The sequence below is a fragment of the Balaenoptera musculus genome, chromosome 19, assembly GCF_009873245.2.
Source record: "Balaenoptera musculus isolate JJ_BM4_2016_0621 chromosome 19, mBalMus1.pri.v3, whole genome shotgun sequence".
NCBI lineage: Eukaryota > Metazoa > Chordata > Mammalia > Artiodactyla > Balaenopteridae > Balaenoptera > Balaenoptera musculus.
Window position 1 is genome coordinate 15,054,274 of NC_045803.1, and position 26,770 is coordinate 15,081,043.

General features: G+C 37.6%; 1 protein-coding gene across 1 annotated transcript in view; it reads right to left on the minus strand.

Annotated features, from left to right (window-relative positions):
- Positions 1-26,770, minus strand: part of LOC118885464 (zinc finger protein 607-like) — a 57,884-nt gene that overhangs the window by 13,066 nt on the left and 18,048 nt on the right. Inside the window, 5 exon segments of the mRNA XM_036834099.1 lie at positions 984-1,799; positions 1,802-2,053; positions 2,056-2,253; positions 21,724-22,019; positions 22,275-22,617. Of these exon segments, the coding sequence (XP_036689994.1) occupies positions 984-1,799; positions 1,802-2,053; positions 2,056-2,253; positions 21,724-22,019; positions 22,275-22,617 (1,905 nt within the window).

Below are 26,770 nucleotides of genomic sequence, written 5' to 3' on the forward strand. Positions count from 1 at the left end.
ACAAATAATAATACTAATAATAATACACTAATAATAATACCAATGATAATACTAAAAATAGTATCTAATACTTACTGAATAAACACTATGTTTAAGATAGCTTTCCAAGTTTTTTATATTCCAATAACAGCACTATAATGTAGGTATTATTATCATCATTTACAAATGACTTCCACAGGGATAGATATCTTGCATGCAGGCTGTAAAGAATCAAACGGCAATCATGATGGTTCTTTCACATTTGTTAGGTCAACAGGGGTTTTCTGTGGTATTAGTTTTTTCAAATGTAATAATAACTGACGAGGGTTATAGAGCTTTTATAAATAGAATATAAAAAACAAGGGCAGGGCTTCCCTGGTGGCACAGTGGTTGAGAATCTGCCTGCCAATGCAGGGGACGCGGGTTCGAGCCCTGGTCTGGGAGGATCCCACATGCCGCGGAGCAACTAGGCCCGTGAGCCACAATTACTGAGCCTGCGCGTCTGGAGCCTGTGCTCCGCAACAAGAGAGGCTGCGATAGTGAGAGACCCGCGCACCACGATGAAGAGTGGCCCCCACTTGCCGCAACTAGAGAGAGCCCTCGCACAGAAACGAAGACCCAACACAGCCATAAATAAATAAATAAATAAATAAATAAATAAATAATTTTTTTGAAAAAAGGGCATTTCCACATTCTGTGAATTTTCCTCCATTATGAATATTCTGATAATCCATAAATACAGAAATGCTAGTAAAGGCCTTCCTATGTTACATAAAAATACACCATAAATTTCTGAATCTGAACAACATTTGGGTCATAACTAAAAAATTTGAAACATTATTTACATTCTGAGTGGTTCTCACCAGTATAAATTATTTAATACCTTATAAGAATTGAACCATATCTAAAAGCTTTCCCATGTTCTTTTCATTCAAAATTTTTCCCAGTGTTATAAATGTATGGATGTACTATACATTCTCTACTGCATATATATGCTTTTCTACAGTCCTTAAATTCATAAGTTTTCTTTCCAGTATGAATTTTCTGATGTACTTTAAGGCCTGAACTAAGCCTAAAAGACTTACTGCATTTGTTACATTCAGAAGGTCTCTCACCACTGTGAATACTCTGATGTCCAGTAAGTCATCCATACACACTAAAGGCCTTCCCACATGCCTTACATTCATAGGGTTTCTCACCAGTGTGAATTCTATGATGTATTTTAAGGCTTTCAACATGACTAAAGGCCTTCCAACATTCTTTATACTCACATGGTTTCTCACCAGTACGAATTCTCTCATGCCTGTCAAGGTTTGAGGTGCGACTAAAGGCCTTCCCACAGTTTTTACATTCATAAGTTTTCTCACCAGTATGAATTCTCTGATGCATTCTTAGGCTTCCACCATGAATAAAGGCCTTCCCACATTCTTTACACTTATAGGGTTTCTCACCAGTATGAATTCTCTCATGTTGAATAAGTGCTGAAGCATGACTAAAGGCCTTCCCACATTCATTACATTCATAGGGTTTCACGACAATATGTATTCGCTGATGTGGAATGAGTTGATAGCCAGAACTAAATGTCATCCCACATTCCTTACATTTATAGGGCTTCTCCCCAGAATGAATTCTCTCATGTTGAACAAGATTTGAGGCATGACTAAAGGCCTTCCCACATTCCTTACATTTGAAACCCTTGTAACAAACCCTTGTTTGTTACAAGGGTTTCTTGCCAGTATGCATTCTATGATATACTCTAAGATCTATACCATGACTAAAGATCATCCCACATTCATGGCATTCATAAGGTTTTTCACCTTATGAACTCTACCATGTTGCACAACATGAGAGGCTTGACTAAAGGCCTTCTCACATTCCTTACATTCATAGGGTTTCTCACCAGTATGAATTCTCTGATGTATTCTAATTCTTCTACCTTGACTAAAGGCCTTTCCACATTCATTACATACATAGGATTTCTCACCAGTATGAACTCTGCCATGTTGAGTAAGATGTACGGCACAACTAAAGGCCTTCCCACATTCTTCACATTCATAGGGTTTCTCCCCAGTATGAATTCTCTGATAACTCTAAGTTCTATCCTATGACTAAAAGTCATTCCACATTCCTCACATTTACAGGGTTTTCCACCAGTATGAATTCTCTGATGTCGCAGAAAGTTGGATGCATGATTAAAGGCCTTTCCACACTGCTTACATTCATAAGGTTTCTCACCAGTATGAATTCTCTGATGTAGAGTAAGAGATGAATATTTTTTATAAATGTGGACATTTTCATAGCTGATTATTTCATACCTTGACTTCAAATCTAAAAGAAATGAGAAAAACATTTTGTTTTCCTTGACAAAGAACAGTGTGTATTCTATAGTATATTCTTTTAAATTAAAAATATCACTCATTAGGACTTCCCTCGTGGTGCAGTGGTTAAGAATCTGCCTGCCAATGCAGGGGGCATGGGTTCGAGCCCTGGTCCGGGAAGATCTCACATGCTGCAGAGCAACTAAGCCCATGCACCACAACTACTGAGCCTGTGCTCTAGAGCCTGTGCACCACAACTACTGAGCCCATGCGCTGCAACTACTGAAGCCCGCGTGCCCTAGGGCCTGTGCTCCACAACAAGAAAAGCCACCATAATGAGAAGCCTACACTCTGCAACGAAGAGTAGCCCCCACTTGCCACAACTAGAGAAAGCCTACACGCAGGAACGAAGAACCAAAGCAGCCAAAATAAAAAATTAAAAAAAAAATTTTTTTAAATCACTCGTTAGAGATGAATACTTTAGACAACTCTAAAATCAGCTATACAGTTTGTAACAGTTACTGACACTTTCTCCATAACTCATTTATCACACTTTGCTACAGTGATTTAATATACTCTTTCCTGCATCAGTTTCCATCAAAGACTTACAGAGGTGTGACTGGCCAAAACTGTGAAAACAGCAGCAAAAAAACGATTGTGATAAATGGTAACAATACAATGGAAAGCAATGAGTCCAAAATGATACAAGAGAAAATAAATGAAAAAAATCATCTTCACCATCAAATAACTCCTTAACTGAAGAAGTTCTAGTAGCATCATGGTGATGTAAACTTGTTACAGTCGACTTCCCTCTCTGATATCAATTAAAAATGCTTGACAAAATAAAAAAAATCAAACACCTAAGGTCCGTAAATTAAACAAAAAAGGGCTTGTGGAGGGGAGTGAAAACCTTAAAAAACGACCTACACTAGGCTGAGTTTCTTGCCACCTTCTCTACCACTCATAGCCTTGCCAGACGGGTATATTGGGGCAAAAATGAGCTGTCAAAGCCCCAACATATTTCCTGATACAAGAATCATGGCAAGGAACACTACCAAACTGGAAAGTGAGAGAGGAACCCTAGAAAGGAAACATTCGGAGAGGGAGATTTCCTAATTTTGGGGGGAAACAAGTACAAATCTTAGCCTAAACATGAATCACATAATGCATGAGAAGGACACAAACGAGTACAGCGAAGTGTTAGAGAACCAGAGAATTACACTACTTCCCATGAACAGCAGGACAGAACGTGTAGTCTAAATTTTATTGCTTCAATTCCTTGCTAAAGTAAAAATATCAACATATCAACACAACATAGCACTCACAATGTCCATGAAACAATTTAAAATTATTAATTGTAAAAAGAACAAAAAAACGTGATCCCCTCTCAAGGTAAAAGATAAACCACAGATGCTGAGACAACCCAGATGTTGTAATTATCAGACAAAGATATAAAAGCAGTTATTTTAGCTATACTCTAAGAGATTAAAAAATTTTTTAAAAACCACACATTTGAAATTATTGATAAGAAATATAGCCAGAGAAAAAGAAACCACATAAATGAAAAAATTAAAATTGTAGAACTGAAATATATAATTTCTAAAATTGCTGGATGAGCTTACAGCAGAATGGAAATGACAGAGGAAAAAGGTAAACATGATAGATGTATAGAAGTTATTCAAGTTGAAACTCATCAACAGTACAGGTTAAAAGTTTTATAATAGAGCTTCAGGGACTTGTGGTAATGTATCTAAAAATGTGATTAGAATCTGAAAAGAAAAGGGACAGACTGAGGCAAAAAATTGTCTGATTGAAAAAAACAACACTACTAAAGGAATTTATTTAGGCTTATGGAAAATGATACAAAAGAGAACCCTGAATCTTCAGGAATGAAAGATGGCATCATGAAAGGTAAATATCTAGGTAAATACATAAGATCATTTATTTCCCTATTAAGTTATTTCAGATATATTTGACTCTTGAAAGCGAAGTTTATAACAGTCTGGTGGTGTTTTCAGTATGTGTAGATATGATAAACATGACAATTATAAAGGGAAAGGTAAATATAAACATATTGAAGATACAAGGTTTGTTCATTTTACAAGAAATGCTACAATATTTGTAAAAACAGATTGTGAAAGCCTAGGTATACTGTATACTGTAACCCCTATAACATACACTAAAACAAATATTCAAAGAGAAATAGCCAAAATACCAACAGAAAAACTAAAATGAATGCTAAAGAAGTATTTAAATACTCCAGTACAAGGCAGGAAATGGGAAACAGAAAACCTAAAACAAAGGGAGATAGGACATTAGGAAGATAGTGCACTAGGAAGATACAGCCCCTCGTTCTCCCCAAGAGACCCTGAATTAACAGCATTATATGTACCAAAATACTTTTGTGAAAACTCTAAAAACTAGTTAAGGGGCTCCAGCACCCACATAAGCACATAAACAAGAGAAGAGACAGCCAAGAAGGTTACAAGTTGGTGACAGTTTGCTTGCCCTAGCCCCTCTTGCCACCCAGTGTAATGAGGTGTGATGGGGAGAATAGCTACTCCTAATTTCTGGATCCTTCCTCAGGATAGGAAAAAAGTGAAAGTTGTGTCCAACATTCTGACTTCTCTAGGGGCTGCCCAAGGGACTGGTTTCTGTCTCATCTGGCTTGGATTGATGATGAGAATGGTGGCATAGTTTGTATATCAGATTGGAGGCGACTGAAAACACAGGTGAGCACTGCAGTGTATTAAAGCAGCAGAGAATATACATTTCCAGAGGCAGGCACCAGGAGAAGCAAAATATTAAGGGTAGAGGAATACAACAGAAACTGAAAGGTCCTCAGAAGAAACAGGAAATTAAAATAGTTAAAAGAAGCCATTTATACTAAAATAAAAGCATACACACAACCCCAAAGAAGATGCATCCCAACAAAAGGTTTGAAAGGTTCCAGAACCCCTGGCTGGGCTTACTGGTGAAGGTAGTAAGCCAGTCTGTAAAGAGTGGGAGAGGCGGCTGTTTCTACAAAGCCAAAATCTCAATGAAAAATCACAAGGGATACAGAGAAACAGGGAAATACAGTCCAATCAAAGGATCAAAACAAAGCTCCAGAAACCAACTCTAAAGAAAAGCAGACCTGTGAAGTTCCTGAAAAAGAATTTAAAATGATGTTTTGAAGATGTTAACAAGCTAAAAGAGATCACAGATAGACAAATAAATGAATTCAGCAAAACAATGCATGAAGACAATGAGAATATCAACAAAGAGATAGAAATTATAAGAAAGAACCAAACAGAAATTCCGGAGCTGAGAAATACAATAACTAAATGGAGAAATTCACTAGAGGGGTTCAATAGCAGATTTCATCAGGCAAAACAAAGAGTCAGCAAACTTGAAGAGAGGTCACTTGAAATCATCAAGTAAAAAAGAAAAATGAATGAAGAGTGCCTAGGGCACTATAGGAGAATATCAGGAGGACCAATATACACATTGTAGGAGGCCCAGAAGGAGAAGAGCAAAGGGGCAGCGAGATTATTAGAGAAATAATGGCTGAAAATATTCAAAATATGAGGAAAGAAATGGATACACAAATTTAAGAAGCTCAATGAACTCCAACTAGGAAAATTCAAGAGATCCACATCAAGACACATTTATAGTGTGTATTATATAAAACGGCTGAAATTCAAAGAAAGAAAATGAATAAGCAAGAGAAAACAAACTTATCAAAAGTAAGTGGGCTTCCTTAATATCAGTGTATTCTTCAGCAGAAACTTTGCAGATCAGAAGAAAATGGGATGATATATTCAAAGTGCTGAAAGAAAAGAAAAAAAAAAACTATCAACCAAGAATACTGTATCTGGAAAAACTGTCCTTCAAAAATGAAGGAGTGAGACTTCCCTGGTGGCACAGTGGTTAAGAATCCACCTGGCAATGCAGGGGACATGGGTTTGAGCCCTGGTCCGGGAAGATCCCACATGCTGCGGAGCAACTAAGCCCGTGCGCCACAACTACTGAGCCTGCACTCTAGGGCCCGTGTGCCACAACTACTTAGCCCACGTGCCACAACTACTGAAGCCCCTGCGCCTAGAGCCGGTGCTCCGAATCTCGCGCCACGCACCGCAACAAAGAGTAGCCCCCGCTCGCCACAACTCGAGAAATCCCACGCACGGCAATGAAGACCCAACACAGCCAAAAAAACAAACAAACAAACAAAAAAGCATATACACCAAAATATTAAAAGTGATTATTTCCAGGCAGTGGGAATAAGAGGTATTCTTAATTTCTTCTTCCTAATTTCTTAGGAAATCAAATTTTTGGTAATAAGTCTGCATTAATTCTATCATCATAAATAAAACATAAAGATATTTCAAAGTATTCAAAATATTTTAAGTCATTATTATGGCAGAGGCTATATTTTTGTCATTTTAAAAAGTCTATAAATAGCAGGCCTGCCATGAAGTATTGCTATGACTGAAACAACTACCACTTACCTATTCTTGAATATCCTTTAGCTGTATCACACTGATATAACCAGACACATATCACTATAAAGATTTTTCCACTACTAGAAAGGGAAATGGCCTTTGCAGATTAGGGTTGTATGCAAAATGGGCAGAAAAGTTTTGAATACACAGAAGGTGTTCAATAAATGACTATGCACTTTCTATTCTCTTCTGAATAACCTATTAAAATATCATTTTGGATACAATCCTTGCAAAAGGGTTTTACAAAATTCTGTTTTAAAAAATGAACTCCATATATAATTTTAAATTTTCTTGGGTACTATTATCTACAACTATGAAGATAATTTAACATTAGATCATGGCCATTTTTCCTTATCACGACTAATTTTTATAAACAGAAATTTTATTATCTACATAATATTGTCTCATGGATGTCATGTGGGTTTCTTAATCATTCTCATTATCTTGGCCACTAATTTTTTTTTTCTTTTTTTTTATTGGCATATAATTGCTTTACAATGTTGTGTTAGTTTCTGCTGTTCAGCCACTAATTTTGTACAAAACTGTCCCAAGGTATAACGATTTTTGATTCTAGATAAAAACCCAGGTCTAAATCTTTTGAATTGTGTACACCTTTGAAGAATGGAAATGTACAAATATACAGCGATTATCTATAAAATTTCGGGGGTTGTGGTCCCCTCTACACCCGTAAATACAGACAAAGGAACCCTGGTTAAGAACTCCTGTTCTGGACACGAATTCTGGCTCAGTCGCTTTACTTGCAAGCACAAGTCACAATTAGCCTCACATTTTCGTTGCTTCTTAACTACTGAAACCTGCAGGGGAATAATCAGAGTCACCACAACGCTGAGCGTGTATTAAAATACACCCTCCATGGCTACATCCGCTGTGACCTCATACATAAAACCAAAATGAAGTAAGAAGAGGTCGTTCACAGTAGGTTCCTGCCGTCAGAGCTCAAGAAACGCTGTCATCCTCAAATATACAGATGAACTTCAGAGGACTCCTAGGAACAACAATCCCAGGAAGGAATCCCATTCTTGGAGTCTCTCTATCCATTCGTTTCTAGAATCCTGACTCAGGGGCAATCCCTAATCTAAAATTCCCATCCTAAAAGCCAGTCTGTACCTTCTTACCAAAAACCTTCATCGAGGGCTTCGCATGCGGTTTCTCCCTTGGAGTCATTTCTCTGTGGCAGTCGTATGTGCCTGACAGGAGGGTGGAGGAAGCAGCAGAGAACCTAGGGCCATGGGTCCCTGAGACATTCCCCACAAGTCCACCGCAACCCACGCTCACATAAAGGACACACATCGTACGTCCCCGTCACGCAAGGATAACCACGCACCTCTCAGTCTCACTACGGGCACTCACCACCCGGCACCACCCCCGCGGCCCTTCGCACGGAACACGGCCTCTCACAAACACGCATGCTTCCCGATTTTCTCCCAGGGCTGCAACCACCGTCCCCGCTGCTCAAGCGCCCACAGCCCAGGGGGGCGGGTGGACTCGCGCGGCTGCGCTCCCGAAGTCCACGCTTTGAGCGCCTCCCGCAATCCCACCCTCACCGCCACTCACCGTCCCCCACGGGCTCGGGCTACGTCTGCACAGTCGTTTCCGCGGCGACCCACGCCGGTTTCTTCCTCGGACGGGTGCCACTCGCGCAGCGCGCAACAAGGGACACGGAAAAAAGGCCCGAAGTCGAAGACACCTCGTCGACTGTAAAGGTACAGTACAGGGTCGCAAAATTCCTAAAGCAAAGCTGCCGCCCCGGCCCGGCCGAGAGACTTCTGGGAGTGATTTCCGGACTGCGCGTGCGCAGCACACATCTCGGGCCACTGGAGGCCCGACCCCAGGCTGAGGGCGAGCTCACCGGTTCCCACGGCCAGGGGGAGGCTAGTCCTGGTGGCACCGCACCAGCGAATTGTGAGGAGGGGACGGCGGAGCTCTTATTTTCCGAGGGCTCAGACCTGTGTGTGAGTGTTCACCCTGTTGAGTCAGTGATGTGACCCCCAGGGTTATGGAGCGCTTGACAGGTGAGCGCCTGAACTTGGGTTTATAATCTAACCATGCTGTATGTATTTGTGTGTGTATGCATGTTGGGGTGTATGTATCTTTCCTAAAATTCCCATTACACCTGAAATGTCACAGGTGCTTACTATATTTCCATTTTAGAGTCGACGCTTCTGAGATCAAAACAGGTACAAAGTTATACTGTTTAGTGGCAAAGCCATGTTTCCAGGTTGGGATAAGCTGGATAAAGTGAGACTCTACCGTGTAATGGATTCTCATTGTAGAAAAGGAGAGAGTGAGTTTGGGTCCTTTTTAAGGTCACCGACTGTAGGAAATCTTAGAAATTTAGGAAAATAAATACTTTTTCACATTTCACAATATTATGCCCACCAGAAACTTTTTGTTACAGTAAAAAATTTCATCCCTCTGTTGTTTTATGCATGGGTGGGCTTGACTACATAAAAGCCCATAGATGGAGAAACGTCTTTAATTTGTATTCCTGGTCATGAGATCCCATTGAAAAATATCTCGCTTCTTAGGCATGTGACAGTAATATAAATTGTGGACACAGACTTAAAATTTGGGAAGAAGGTGTTATCAGTAGAATCAAGGTTACATCCATATGTATTTAGATTCATGAGGAAGTTGAGCAAATGGGAAATATAAAGTCAGTCATCAAAGAATGTCCATATTTTAATTGTCACCACTATTATATATTTGAAATATGTAATGCACAACAATTCAAAAGGCACAAAAATGTTTAAATAAAAAGGTAAGCAACATTTCCTTACATGTATCCCAGTCATACATCAGCTCACCTTAAAGTCAACAAAAATTTGATTTTGGTGTGTATCCTTCTGGAGAAGTTATTATCATATACAGATATGTACTTTCTATATATATGTATGTAATGATTGGGGGTTTGAGACCCTGTGAGGCTCAAATATATTAAGACAACACATGAAAATTTAGGCCTTACAATACAGGAGAAAGAAGGAAGTAACATGAAATATTTGCTCTTTAGTGATTTCATTATAAAAATTAATATTACAGTAGTCCCCCCTTATCCTCCGGGGAGATGTTCCAAGACCCCAGTAGATGCCTGAAACCATGAACACTACTGAACCCTATATATACTATGTTTTTTTCTATAAATATCTATGATAAAGTTTATAAATTAAGCTCAGTAAGAGATTAACAGCAATAACTCAATAAAATAGAGCAATTATAACAATATACTGTGATAAAAGTTATGTAAATGTGGTCTTTCTCTCTCTCTCAAAATATCTTATTGTAGAAGTTTAATGCCTTTTCCATCTCAACTAAGTGCTTATCATGCACTGTTGCTGTAACGTTTGTCTGTCTGCAGCGTCTGTGTCTCCATTTTCCTTTTGGTTCAGTCTCTGTCTTTGAGGTGCAACAACAAAACTAGCATGAATTTCTTTTTCCTTCTTCACAGTTTCATGCGTGGAAAATTTGTCCTTATTATAGATCTTAGCAACCTCTGAATATGATTTTATTTCTCTCATTATGTGGAGAATTTTCATCTTTTCACTTAAAAGAAGCACTTTGTGGTATATCTGAATTGCCAGCATTATTACTCTTGCATTTTGGGGCCATTATTAAGTAAAATAAAGGTTACTTAATACTTGAGCACAAGCACTGTGATACGGTGACTCTCCATCTGAGTTGGCTACTAAGTGTCTAACAGGCAGGGTATGCTGGACAAAGGGATGATTCATATCCAGACTAGGTCAGAGCAGGTGGTGTGAAATTTCATCACGCTACTCAGAATGGCACACAATTTAAGATATGAATTGTCTATTTCTGAAGATTTCCATTTATTATTTCACAATGCATGTGACCATGGAAAGCGCCACCACTCTTAAGGGGGGAATACTGTATCTCAAAATGTGGACATAAAAAACATAGGGAGAGACTAATCATTCATAATACACCTGTACAAGAAAAACCAATATAAATATTTTAATGTTTTTTCCAATATTTTCTATTGTGATAAAATATACATATAAAATTTACCATCTTAACCATTTTTAGAGCACAGATCCCTGAAATTAACCAAGCCTTCAGTTGTAAGTTGCATGCCTTTAATAGACTCCAGTTCCAAAATCATTACATCCAGACAGATTCTGCAGTGCAATTGCTGTCTACGTGGAGAGACAGATTCCTGATGTTTCTACTATATCATCTTCCCAGAATTTTCTAGTATGTGTGTTCTACGGATTTTTTGGCGTGCATTTTAAAGCACTAGTACTTAGTATGTAATATCTCCTGCTTTGGCCCTTAGTATCATAGCAAAAAAAACCCCAAGCAGACAAAAACAAACAAACAAAACTTTCTCATTAAAAAAAGCACATTAACAAACATTTAATGGCTGAATAATTATATTAGGGGTGTTTCATTATTTATTTAACAATCCCAATCTTTGGGGCATTTAGTTGTTTGCAATATTATGTGGTTATAAACAATGCTGATATTAATATATATTTATACAGAAGACTTTTCTGCATATTTTGGACTACTTTCTTACGATAGATTGGTAAGATAAAATGACCAGAGAAATAATAATTTTTTAATGACTCCTAATTAAAATTTCCACTCGAACTATAAAAATTCTGAGTTCAGCTGTGCTACCATAACTAATTACTATTTTTTTTTAAGAATAATTTTGGAGCTCTAGTCTTGAAATGCAATCACAATGGGAATCATTGCAGGAGAGAACACCTGGGGTATACAGATTTCAAGAACTCTACTCAAAGCTAAAGAGAAGCCCACTCCTTTCTTATTTTATGCCAATTCTTTTTCTTTTACCTTTTTACTAGTTTAAATATAAAAGAAAAAAAAACAGCAATAATAGATATTCTTCTCCCACAAGATATTCACAGAACTGCTGCATCTATGGTGATTCTCTTTTCTGGAACGGGCATACATCATCAGGTCATGTTAAACATCAGGAGGACTAGATCTCATCAAAATCACATTCAGCTAGTTGATTTATTTATTTCTTCCTTGAGAGCCAGATAATCTGAGACTCAGGGGCCCCAGTAATTTCTGGAATTGGAAAAAACCACCTGGGGCTAAAAGGGGATATTGGGTAAGTTTCATAACATTTCCTATCTCAACTGCAGTGGAATGAACAAGACAACAGACACACGCATTAAGTTGATTTCAAGATCTTTTCCCAACACAGGCTTCTACCATAGGGATAATGTCTTAAGCATAGAAATTCCTAATACTCCTAAATCATTTTGAAAACCTATTACTTATTTATTTATTTTTTTAATTAATTATTTATTTATTTATGCCTGTGTTGGGTCTTCGTTTCTGTGCGAGGGCTTTCTCTAGTTGTGGCGAGTGGGGGCCACTCTTCATCTCGGTGCGCGGGCCTCTCATTATCACGGTCTCTCTTGTTGCGGAGCACAGGCTCCTGATGCGCAGGCTCAGCAATTGTGGCTCACGGGCCTAGTCGCTCCGCGGCATGTGGGATCTTCCCAGACCAGGGCTTGAACCCGTGTCCCCCGCATTGGCAGGCAGACTCTCAACCACTGCGCCACCAGGGAAGCCCTATTACTTATTTTTGAGGAGCCAGAATCAGATATGTGGAGCTGTAGACTGGAAGCAGAAGCAGTTAACAATGGAGATTTTAGGCAGTTTGCTGAGGAAAACTGTTTCTCCAGACCTCCTTAAAGAATTCAACAAGGTTCAAAGCTTCAGGGATACTTGTGAATGTGTCCACATCTACTAGAAATACAGGAGTTTTCTTTGATCAAAAAAAGTTGTATTGGGCACTTCCCTGGCGATCCAGTGGTTAAGTCTCCGAGCTTCCACTGCGGGGATGGAGATGGGGGGTAAGGGGGGCACGCAGATTCAATTCCTGGTTGGGGAACTAGGATCCCGCATGCCAGCACGGCGCGGCCAAAAAAAAAAAAAAGTTGGATCTTCTAGAAATTTTTAAATGAGTAGTAAACAATGATTCATGTCAATAAAAGCAAAGAAAAACAAAACAAAAAATATACTAGTTACACAGGTGCCATTTCCCCTGGTGTGCTGAGTTCCCTGCTCTTATCTGAAGTGCAGAGCTCACACTGAAGCCTCACAAAGCATCCCTTTCTGTACGCCTATTACATCTTCTAGAGTTTTGTTACCAAAAATCTGGAAAAGCTAAAACATACTTATTTTTAAGAGTTCACCTAAAATCTTCTATTCCATTTATCTCTATTATTATTTATGTAAATATTATCATAACAAGTTAACGCTTCTTACTGATAAATTTTGTGACAGAAATATTATGAATTTACAGACTTTCAGTAAACCTAGTACATTCAACGTATTATACTTAATATTGATGACTCTAAAAACATGTCTGTATTAATTAAACCAACAAACTTAAACGTGTTTTCACTCATTAAAAAATCAGTCCTGGATCATGTGATCCTTTCAAACTTTAGGTTAATTTCTGTTGTATTTAGAAGTGTTTGATTTGTAAGCACTTACTTTCCTTTAAGCCAATTAAATAGAGCTCATTTACAAATTAATTTTTACATAAAGATAGAATCAGAGATCTCATAGCTTCATTTTAAAACCTAGTCATGAATCAAGTATTTCAATATAAAACTTATTAGTTTATAAATAACAGTTGGAATAAGTTAAGTTTACTCATTTGAGTTTTAAAAGTCCTCTTTTCCCTTTTTCTTCTTACAGTTTCGGGTTCTACTAATTGAGCCAAGGCCATAGTCTCAGGCAATGTGGGTTGGGTTTGTATTTCAAAACTCTTTTGCTGATTAACAAGAATTTTTTTTAATAATAAGAAATAAATGCACTCTCAAACTCCGCTACTAAATTTGACTGGAGGGTGTTAGCACTATAAGAAATAGCAGGCATGAGAAACACTAATTTTAGTAACAGGAATAGCACTATTAAGATTTTTTATAATCAATTTGGGGACATGTAACATTCTTCACATCAGTAAAACCAGCCAAGTTACATTAATATGCTAGGATAAAATACTATTAAGTGTTTTATAGAGTATCTTTCTCCATGATACTCATATTTAGTAGGTGATATTCTACATTTATCAATGAAAAAACAAGGCACTAAGATGTCATGAACACTATGAACACAGTTTCATATTTTAAAAATCTGACAACAGACCCTATGTTCTAAATTTCAACAAGATACCATCTCCAACTTATGTATACTTACTTTAAGCCTGCTTTCTTCACTCACTAATTCTTCAGCAACTAATCCAGGCCAAAATCATTATGATTCACAATGGTATATTTGTCTTTATATTGCAGAGCCAAATTAATTAACCTGTTGCCTACTGTTAGAATTTTGTTTTTAATTTTTGGTTATCAAAAATATATGTTGAGGGCTTCCCTGGTGGCGCAGTGGTTGAGAATCTGCCTGCCAGTGCAGGGGACACGGGTTTGAGCCCTGGTCTGGGAAGATCCCACATGCCGAGGAGCAACTAGGCCCGTGAGCCACAATTACTGAGCCTGCGCGTCTGGAGCCTGTGCTCCGCAACAAGAGAGGCCGCGATAATGAGAGGCCCGCGCACCGCGATGAAGAGTGGTCCCCGCTTCCCACAACTGGAGGAAGCCCTCGTACAGAAACGAAGACCCAACACAGCCATAAATAAATAAATAAATTAAATAAATAAACCCAAAGTTAAAAAAAAATAAAAATTAAAAAAAATTAAAAATATATATATATGTTGAATGCTCTTGCATGTTATGAATCTCTGTAGATATTTCCTTAACTTGATTGCTAAAAGTAGAATTTGGGATAAAATAATCAGACCTTTACTAATTACCTACAGCATGCCAGATCCTGCAATCATAGTATTTGAGGTGATACAAAGACTAAAATGACATAGTTTTTACCTTAAACTGCCTTATAATGTAGTAAGATAACCTCCCAACAATATATATATATTTTGCTAAAATTATATAAATATTAAAAAAATAAAAACTATCACTACTTGACAAAAAAAAAAAAAAAGAAATTACTACCTACTCCCAGTATCATATTGTTTTTTCCCCTAAATCTCTCAGATTTAGCTCTTCAATTCATATGAATGAAGGGTGGGGAAGGTGTAAAGTAGGCATCATGATTTTTTTCCATACATATATTCAATTCATCCAGCAATACTTATGAAAAACATTCTTTTCCCAATTTATAACAAAGTGTTAACTTTGTCTTACACGTGTGAGCCTGTTTCTGGACTCTACATCTGTTGATCTATTTGTCTACCCTTAACCAAGGCCACATGGATAATTCCAAGGCTATAATGGATAATGGGAGTTGATGCCTGCTAGTACAAGTCCTTTAGTTTTGTTGTTGTTGCTCTTGTTCCTCCCCTCTTCCTCCTCCTGCTTCTTGAAATTTGTCTTACCTGTTCTTGGTCCTTTGCAATTTCAAGTATATTTTAGAATCAGTTTGTCAGTTACACACAAACACACACACAGAGCCTGATGGTATTTTGGGGGGATAGTGTACAATAAATATACAACTCAGATTGCAGAGAACTGAAATTATTTCAAGAGTCTCCCAATCCACAAACACAGTATATATTCTTTATTTAGATATTGCTGCATCTCAATACAGTTCATAATTTTCTGTGTAGAAGTTTTGCATGTCTTTTGCTAGATTTATTGCTCTGTATTTGATTTTTTTTAATACTATTGTAAACTATAGTTAAAAATAACATTTAAAAGTGTTTGTTGCTGGTACATATATACAATTTTTAAAATACTGACATTATAGCCAGCAACCTTACTAATTTCATACATTCATTCTAAGCTGCCTGAAATTCTTTTAGATACTCTATGTACACGTAATGACAATTTTATTTTTTCCTTTCCAACCTTTAAGTCTTTTCTACTTGCCCTTTGCACTGGCTAAGCTCGCCAATACAATGTTGAGTAGTAATGGTGACTATGGATATCCTGTCTCACGTCAAATCTCAGGGGGAAAGTTTTCAATACTTCAACATTAAGAAAAATTTTTTGTAGATAAAACCCTTTAAGATATAAGATCCTTTCTACTCCGAGGACATGATCTGAACAATTCTAATCTTTTAAAATGCCTTGAAACTTATGGCTCGACCACATGACCAATTTTTATATTGTTTCATATGCACAAGAAAATATTGTGTATTCAGTCATTATTGGGTATGGTATTCTATATACGTCAAGTTCATTCATCACGTTACTCAGATATTCTCTTTTACTGACTTTTTTGTTTACATGTTCTCTCTGTATTAAGAGAGGTGGATTAAAGTCCTCCACTATAATTGCCAATTTTTCTATTTCTCCTTTGTGTTGTCATTTTTAACTTCATATATTTTAAAGTTAACGTTATTAGGTTTACACAAAATTTTAAATTGTTGCACATTTCTGATGAGCTCACCTTTTTAATCCCTCTTTATCTCGAGTTATCCTTATTTTCTTAATCAGCTTTCTTTGGATTAGTGCTTGCATGGCTTGTAGTAAAGGGTTAACACATCAGCCTAGGTTTGCCCAAATCCTGTACATTCTAAGAAAGGACTGACCTTGACAGCTTCTGGGAAATAACCTCTGATCCCTTGGCATATCTTGCCTACAAATAGTTTTTTGTATGCCTGAGGCCTTGCTTTATCAGTTTGACTAGCATTATGAACTTAAATATGCCTCCGCAAAATTCACATATCGAAATCCTAACCCGAATGCGACTGTGTTTGGATAAAGGGCTTAAAAGAGGTAATTAAATTAAAATGAGGCCATTTGGGTGGACCCTAATCCAATCTTACTAATGTCCCTATAACAAGATTACGACATACAGAGAGATACCAGAGATGCACACACACAGAGAAAAGGCCATGTGAGTACACAGTGAGAAGGCAGCCATCTGCAAGCCAGAAGCCCTGGGAGAAACCAAACCTGATGACATCTTGATTTTCCCGTTTCCAGAACTATGAAAAAATAAGCTACCCAGTCTGTAAATTTTTGTTGTTGTGTTGTTTTAAAATACACATAACATAAAATTTCCCATCTTAACAATTTTTAAGTATACATTTCAGTGGTATTATATATATTGACATTGTGTGTAGTTATCACCACCACTGAATCCCATAACTCTTCATTTTGTAACACTAAAACTCTATACTTATTAATCAATAATTCCCCACTCTCCCCTCCCCCAGTCACTGGCAACCATCACTACAAGTTCTATAATTTTTGACTAAGTACCTCACATAAGTGGAATCATTCAATATTTGCCTTTTGTGACAATTTATTTCATTTACCAGAATGTCCTCAAGGAATTTCCTCCTTTTTAAAGGCTGAATAACATTTCATTCTATGTATATACCACATTTGTCTTATGGACACCTGGGTTTCCTCCACATTTCAGCTAAGGTGAACAATGCTGCTATGAACATGAGTGTATAACTAGCTCTTAAAGACCCTGACCTCAAGTATATGCACAAGTGGAATTGCTGGATCATATATAATTCTATTTTTAATCTTTTGAGAAAGCTACATACTGTTTCCCACAACGGTTATACCACTTTACATTCCCACCAATAGTAGAGAAGGGTTCCAATTTCTCTACATCCTTTCCAACACTGTTCTTTTCTGTGGGTTTTTTTTTTTCTTTCAGTCGTAGCCATCTTAATAGATGTGAGGTGGTATCTCATTGTAGTTTTCATTTGCATTTCCTTAATGATTATTGATATTAAGTATATTTTCATGTGTTTATTCCCCATTCATATATCTTCTTTGGAGAAATGTCTGTTCAAGTCCTTTGCCCATTTTAAAAAAAATTAATTAATTTATTTTTGGCTGTGTTGGGTCTTCATTTCTGTACGAGGGCTTTCTCTAGTTGTGGCAAGCGGGGGCCACTCTTCATCGTGGTGCGCAGGCCTCTCACTATCGTGGCCTCTCTTGTTGCGGAGCACACGTTCCAGACACGCAGGCTCAGTAGTTGTGGCTCACGGGCCTAGTTGCTCCGCGGCATGTGGAATCTTCCCAGACCAGGGCTTGAACCCGTGTCCCCTGAATTGGCAGGCAGATTCTCAACCACTGGACCACCAGGGAAGCCCCCCATTTTTGTTTTTATGTTGTTGTTGTTCAGTTTTAGATATAATTGCTTAACAGACATATGATTTGCAAATATTTTCCCCCATTCTATTTTTTTTAATAAATTTATTTATTTTATTTATTTTTTTTGAGTCTTTGTTGCTGCACGCAAGCTTTCTCTAGTTGCGGCGAGCGGGAGCTACTCTTTGTTGCGGTGCACGGGCTTCGCATTGCAGTGGCTTCTCTTGCTGCAGAGCATGGGCTCTAGGCACACAGGCTTCAGTAGTTGTAGAATGCAGGCTCAGTAGTTGTGGCTCACGGGCTCTAGAGCACAGGCTCAGTAGTTGTGGCGCACGGGCTTAGTTGCTCTGCAGCATGTGGGATCTTCCTGGACAAGGGCTCGAACCTGTGTCCCCTGCACTGGCAGGCGGATTCTTAACCACTGTGCCACCAGGGAAGCCCTATTTTCCCCCATTCTGTAGACTGCCTTTTTACTCTGTGGATAGTGTCTTTTTTTTTTTCTTCAAGTGACAATGACCTACACATTCTCATCTAATGAAGATGTGTAGTTATAGAAAAGTAATTTCCAAAAATAATCTATTGAAAATGATATTCCACTAGTTTCAGTGATATTATTTGAAGTGGATAGTGTCCTTTGATACAAAAGTATTTTAAATTTTCATCAAGTCCAATTTGTCTTATTTTCTTTTGCTACCTGTGTCTTTGGTGTCATATCCAAGAAAACGCCAGCAAATCCAATGTCATGAAGCTTTTGTCCTGTTTTATTCTGAAAGTTCTACTGTTTTAGGTCTTATGTTTAGGTCCTCAATCTGTTTTGAGAGTTTTTGTACATGGTGTTAGGCAAGGGTCCAGCTTCATTCTTTTGCATGTAGATATCCAGTTTTCCCAGTTCCATTTGTGGAAAAATGGTGCTTTCCTCATTGAATGGTCTTGGCAGCCTTGTCAAAAATCACCTGACCATATACGTAAGGGATTACTTGTGGGCTCTCTGTTCTATTCCATTTGTTGATATGTCTGTCTTTATGCAAGTACCACAGTTTTGATTACTGGTGCTTTGTAATTAGGAAGTGTGAGTCCTCCAGATTTGTTCAAGATTGTTATGGCTATTGGCAGTCCTTTGAGATTCCATATGAATTTTAGGGTGGGTTTTTGTATTTCTGCCAAAAACATCATTGGGATTTTGATAGGAATTGCATTGAATCTGTAGATTGCTTTCATTAGTACTGGCATTTTAATAATATTAAGTCTTTTAATCCATGAACACGGGATGTGTTTCCATTTATTTATGTCTTTTATAGTTTCTTTCAGCAATGTTTTGTAGCTTTCATTGTACAAATCTTTTACTTCCTTGGTTAATTCCACTATTTCATTCTTTTTGATGCTATTGTAAATGGACTTGTTTTTGAAATTTCCTTTTCATATTGTTCATTGTTAGTGTATAGAAATGCAATTGATTTTTACATGTTGACTTTGCATCCTGAAACTTTGCTGAATTCATTTATTAGATCTAACAGCTTTCTTATGGAGTCCTGAGGGTTTTCTACATATAACATCATGTCACCTATGAACAGAGATGATTTTACTTTTTCCTTTCGAATTTGGATGCCTTTATTTTTCTTGCATAATTGATCTGCTGAGAACTTCCAGTACTATGTTGAATAGAAGTGGTAAAAGCAAGCATGCTTGTCTTGTTTCCTGATATTAGATAAAATCTTGATGTTTATCAAGTATTATGTTTGCTGTGGGTCTTTCATATAGCTTTTATTTTGCAGAGATAGTTTCATATATAGCTTTTGTTATGATTGAGATGATTTCCTTCTGTTCCTATTTTGTTGAGTGTTTTTATCATAAAAGGGTGTTGAATTCTGTCAAATGCTTTTTCTGCATTAATTGAGATGATCATGTTTTCTTCCTTCATTTTGTTGATGTGACATGTTACATTGGTGAACTTTCATATGATGAACCATCCTTGCATTTCAGGAATAAATCCCATTTGGTCATTTTGTATAATTCTTTTAATATGCTGCTGAATCGTTTGCTAGTACTCTGTTGAGGATTTTTGAATCAATAATCATAAGAGACAATGTTCTGTAGTTTTCTTTCTTGCAGTGTTTTTGAGTAGCTTTGGCAACAGGGTTGTGCTGGTCTCACAGAATCAGTTAGGAAGTATTCCCTCCTCTTCAACTTTTTTGAAAAGTTTGAGAAAGATTAGTATTAGTTCTTGTTTAAATTCACCAGTGAAGCCACCAGATCCAGGACTTTTCTTTGTTGGGAGGTTTTTTATTTTGGCCATGCTGCATGGCTTGCAGGATCTTAGTTCTCCAATCAGGGATTGAACCCAGGCCACGGCAGTGAAAGCCCGGAATCCTAACCACTAGGCCACCAGTGAACTCCCTGTTGGGAGATTTTTTTTGTGACCGAGTCAATTTCCTTACTACTTATAGAGTAGTTACCAGTCTATTCAGGTTTTCTATTTATTCATGTTTAACTCCATGGTTTTACGTTTCTAGGAATGTGTCCATTTCACCTAGGCTATCCAACTTCTGGCACACAATTGTTCATAGTACTCTCATAATCCCTTTATTTCTGTATAACTGGTAGTAATGTCTCCCCACTTACACTTTTTTGTGTGTGAATTTATTTTTTAATTTTGTATCACAACTTTTTTTTAATTCAAGTATAGTTAATTTACCCACTTTCACTTTTGATTGTAGTAATTTGAGTCTCCTCTTTTTTCTTAGCTCATTTAGCTAAAGGTTTGCCAATTTTGTTGATCTTTTTGAAGAACTTCTGGTTTCAAGATTTTCTCTGTTGTTATTCTGTTCTCTTATTTCATATATCACTGCTCTATTCTTTATTTCTCCTTCTGCTAGCTTTGTGTTGTTTGTTCTTTTTCTAGCTCCTTAAGCTGTAAAGTTAGGTTGTTAATTTGAGACCTCTCTTGTTTTTTAATATAAGCATTTATAGCCAAACATTCCCCTTTAGCACCACCTGTATGCCTTAAATTTAGTTTTCTTTGTCAATCATACTTCAGTAAAGCTGGTGGGAAAAAAAGATGGGCCTTGTTGGGGCTGCATACTTCTTTACCAAAAAATACAGAACCCTCACAGCCTCTGCTGGGCTTACTGCCATGAATAGCCATCTCTGTGTCAGACTCAATGCGTACTCCTTTGTTCTGCTTAATCACGGGTATTAGTGGTACTCAGGCACGCCCCCAGTTTTCTGGATGTCACACCCCACAGAGAAGGAGTTTGTGTCCTGCCACTGCAGAACAAAGTGGGCTGTGTGCAGCTATATTGCCATTGTCAGATGTGGAGTTGATCGACTGGCTATGGGTTACTGACACATTGCAAGGAACTAGATCTTGTGCATTCTATCTCCTCTCTTGCCATAAGTAAACACTGTTCTACTTGATCCTGGGGTGTATTTTTACTATTCTCCATGATCTCAAATCATGCACTGGTCTTTTTCTTGGTGGCACTTATCTGCCTTACAACCTTGGCCAAAGAGCCTGGGCACTCAGTGAATAGTGAAAAAGGGGGAATGCCATAAAAGACTTTCTAATATAAAGTACAGTATAAATTCTCTGAAGGTGAACAGTATTTGGATCATAACTGAAAAACTTAAAACACTGTTTAAATTTCAAGGAGTTCCTGCCAGCCTAAATTATCTGATGCTTTATAAGAACTGAACCATGTAAAATCCTTCTCATATTCTCTTCATTTAAATTGTTTCTCAAGTGGTATAATTCCATTGTCTACTATACATATATCCCATAAAGTCTCTCTCCAGTATGAATTCTGTGATGTACCTTAAGCATTGAACTAAGTCTAAAGGACTTCCCGCATTTGTGGCATTCAAAGGGTTTTTCACCAGTATGAATACTCTGATGTACTTTAAGGCTTGAACTGAGCCTAAAGGACTTCCCGCATTTGTTACACTCAAAAGGTTTCTCACCACTGTGAATACTCTGATGTCGAGTAAGGCGTCCATACACACTAAACGCCTTCCCACATGCCTTACATTCATAGGGTTTCTCACCAGTATGAAATCTGTGGTGTATAGTAAGTTGATGGCTACTCCTAAAAGTCTTTCCACACTCCTTACATTCATAGGGTTTCTCACCAGTATGAATTCTCTCATGTCTAACAAGATGTGAAGCATGACTAAAAGCCTTCCCACAATCTTTACATTCATAGGGTTTTTCACCAGTATGAATCCTGTCATGTTGTATAAGGTTTGAGGCTTGACTAAAGGCCTTCCCACATTCCTTACATTCATAGGGTTTCTCACCAGTATGAATTCTCTGATGTATTCTAAGTGTTCCAACGTCACTAAAGGCCTTCCCACATTCCTTACATCCATAGGATTTCTCACCAGTATGAACTCTTCCATGTTGAGCAAGGTTTGAGGCACGACTAAAGGCCTTCCCACATTCTTCACATTCATAGGGTTTCTCACCAGTATGAATTCTCTTATGTACTTTAAAGTCTGTAAGACGACTAAAGGCCTTGCCACATTCCCTACATTCATACGGTTTCTCACCAGTATGAATTATTTGATGTACTCTTAGGTCTGTATGACGACTAAAGGCCTTCCCACATTCCTTACATTCATATGGTTTCTCTCCATTATCAATTCTGTGATGTAGAGTAAGAGATGAACGTTTTCTATAAATGTATGTTTTTCCATTGCTGATTATTTCATATCTTGAGTCCAAATCTAAAACAAATAAGAAAAAAGAAGTTTCTTTGACCACAAAACATTTTATAGAATTAAGAGAAAATTGAAAATTTCACCCATTAGAGATGGTTTAAAGAACTCTAAAATACAGTTATAAAACTTCAAAACTTAAAAGGAGGGCTCAGAAAAAGTAAGTTTATGCAGTAGAGCACTGGTAAACAAAGACACGCACTGAACACATCCAGCCCTGATTTGTAGTGTTTGCCAATGTCTATGGTGTAAATACTCCCACCACAGGCAATTCCAAGCTATCAGTGTAATGTAATTGAACCTGGACTTAGGATGATAAGTAAAATCTTGTCCCTAGAGAGCCAGTATCAGCCAGCTCTAAATACCACTTCCATCTAAAATATATATACATAAATAAAATTTAAAAAAGCAATTATACCTGATCATTCTTCAATTACAATTCCCCTAAAAATACACATTTCTGCCACTGTGACTCTTTCTCTCCTGTGCATAGCCACGTGTGCTTTTATTTGTTCTTCATAACACATTAAGATATTGAGAGTCTTTACTTAGTTATTCCTCCCCTGACACTTTATTATTTATCCTTACATATGTTCAACCTGTTTCATTCCTTCATATCTTCTCTCAGGTCCTCTCTAGCTTTCCCTTTTAACCAAGGCCAACCATTCTGGTCATCCCCAGAAAAGTATGTCCATCAATTCTCTGACATATACCAGGTATACCAGTTGTATGGCATTTTGAACATTTAGGGACTTTGGGCAAAAGAGGGCACTTGAATTATATAGAAGAGTCTAGAAGAATGTGAAGAATTATATTAAAAAGAATTGGCAGTTGTGGGCTGAATGATAAAAATCTGTATGAAGTATCTTGAGCAAAATCCAAAGCGTTTAATGAGGGAGCTATAAGTTGAGGGCAAAAAACATCTTCTTGTACCTAGAGTATGGTATGTGTACAAAAAGTTGAAATAATATTAACAACACTCTTCAAAATTGAGTAACAATAGAAATTAATAAATATTAGAAAACCAAAAGCCCTTTCATCTGGAAATGGAAATGCCCTCTCCAAAAATGCTAGATCACTATGGAAAGAAAAAACTGAAATAAAAGAGTTCTAGTAAATGGACTACACAGAAAATAAGCACAAATCTGAACCTTGGGCATTCAATTTCACCACGCAGAGAACTCAAAACTTAAAATAATTATCTCTATAAAAAAAGGTGAGTTGAGAATCAAAGCCTAACATGTAGAAAATAAACAACAAAATAGAGGGAGGCATAAAGATAAAGATAAAAGCAGAACATAATGAGTTAGAAAACAGTAACATTAACAAATAAAGAGGGCTTCCCTGGTGGCGCAGTGGTTGAGACTCTGGCTGCCAATGCAGGGGACACGGGTTCGAGCCCTGGTCTGGGAAGATCCCACATGCCGTGGAGCAACTAGGCCCGTGAGCCACAACTACTGAGCCTGCGCGTCTGGAGCCTGTGCTCCCAACAAGAGACCGCGATATTGAGAGGCCTGCGCACCGCGATGAAGAGTGGCCCCCACTTGCCGCAACTGGAGAAAGCCCTCGCACAGAAACGAAGACCCAACACAGCCAAAAATAAATAAATTAATTTAAAAAAAAAAAGAAAAAAAAAAAACAAATAAAGAGCTGGTACTTTAAAAAAATCATTATAAGAAATATTAGATAAACCAATTAAAGACAGCTAAATAAAAATAAGAAAAGAGGAAAACAAGAACCACAGAGGGGGACTTCCCTGGTGGTCCAGTGGTTAAGAATCTGCCTTCCAATGCAGGGGATGAGGGTTCGAGCCCTTGTCGGGGAACTGACATCCCACGTGCTGCGGGGCAACTAAGCCCACGCGCTGCAACTACTGAGCCCACGTGCCACAACTAGAGAGATCGTGTGCTGCAACTATGGAGCCCATGCGCTGTGGAGCCCATGCACCACAGCTACAGAGCCCACGCACTCTTGAGTCCATGTGCCACAACTACTGAGCCCATGCACTCTGGAGCCTGCACACCACAACTAGAGAGAACCCTGCATGCCTCAACAAAGAACCTGTGCGCTGCAACAGAAGATCCTACATGCCACAACTAAGACCCAACACAGCCAAAAATAAATAAATAATTAATCTTAAAAAAAAAAAAAAACCACAGAGGAATTTATTTAAATTACAAGGGTACTATGTGAATACTTTTGAAAGTATGGATAATTTTCTAGGAAAATTTATTAAAATTGAACACAGAAAAGAAAGCCTAAACCAACCAGATGCTACAGAATAAACAGAAAAAAAGCTGCCAGGAAAAAATTAAGAAGTGTCATAAGCATATTTCAACACCTATATTGTAATTTCTCAATATCTAGATCTAAAATATGGCTACAGCATAATTGGATAAAGGGAAAATTTAGGAAGCCAGCAGGCATAACCCTAGAAATCTTATGCCAAAAAGAGAGGAAGACTTGAAAGGCTTGGAGAGTTTTGATTGGCCAAAACTAAAAAGACAGTAGCATAAAAATGATTGTGACAGATAATAAACCATGCAATAAAAAGCAATGAATCAGCAATGATACAAGAGAAAAAAATTATTTCTCATCATTAAATAACTCCTTAATTGAAGAAGTTCTAGTTCCAGTATGGCAGCATGAAGTTCCTACAGCCTGCCCCCTCTCTGATTTCAACTATTAACACTTGACAAAATACAAAAATTAACTACATAAGGGCTGTAAATAAAAGCAGGAGGGCTTTGGAAAGGAGTCAGACTTTACAAAGCAACCCAGACTGAGCTGAGTTTCTTGCTTAACTCACTCTCATGTCCTTGCTTCAAGGGCAGGTCCCAGTTATTGTGGGGTAAGCGTGGGCTACAAAAATTCCAACAGAAACTCCACAATGTTTCTGGCTATAAGAACAATGAGAGGGAGCACTGCCAAACTGGAAAGCAAGCGGGGAATGCTGGGACAAAAACAGCCAGAGAAGATTTCCTAATTTGGTATTTGGGTATAGATCAGTACAACATTCAGTCTTACCAACAACAGCACATGCATGAGAAGGATATAAATCAGTGCGGCAACACTATACATAGTAAACAATCTGAAAACCTTCCCACAAAGAAAATTCCAAGCACAGGCAGTTTCACTGGTGAATTATTTCAAATACTTAGTGAAGAAGTACTACCAGTTCTAAACAAACTATTCCAGAAAATTGAGGAGTGAATCAGTCTATGCAGCTAGTTACTCTGATACCAAACAGGAGAAAAACAGTATAAGAAGTGAAAATTACACACTATAAAACCTTGTAAACATATATGCAAAATACTAAACACTATCTTAACTAACAGAATCCATCAATACATAAAAAAGGTAATACGTAATGCCTGTCTTAGTCCTTTTGGGCTACTATAACAAAAAATAAAGACTGGGTAGCTTATAAACAACAGAAATTTATTTCTCACAGTTCCAGAGGCTGAGAAGTCCAAGATCAAGGGACCAGTATGGTCATATTCTGGTGAAGGCCTTCTTCCTGGTTCATAGCCAGTGCCTTCTCAATGCATCCTCATATGGTGTAAGGGGTGAGGAATCTCTGTGGTAACTCTTAATAAGAACACTAATTCCACTCATGAGTGCTCCACCTTCATGAGCTAAGCATCTCCCAAAGGCTTTCCCTCCTAATGCCATCATCTTTGGGGGTTCGGATTTCAGTATAATACTGGGGGGTAGAAACATTCAGACCATAGCGATGATCAATCCCAGGAATACAAGATTGGTTTAATATTTGAAAATTTCATCAATATAATTCACTATATTAACAAAATAAAATTTTAAAAACCCATATGGATGTCTAAAAAATTTTTTTAAAAAAGCATTTAATAAAAGCCACATCCATCCCTCATAAAAAGAACTTATCCTAATAAAGATCATCTGCAAAAAAACCCACAGCTAACACCATATCCAATGGTGAGAGAATTATGCCTACCACATACGATCAGAACAATAAAAAGTTATGCCCTCACCACTTCTACTCAACATTGGACTAGAGGTTCCAGGCAGTGCAATAAATCAAAAAATAAGTAAAGGCATGCAGGAGAAAAATTAAGATACAAAAATGTCCTTAATCATAGATTACTTAATCATATGTGTAGAAAGTCAAATGTAAACTATAAAA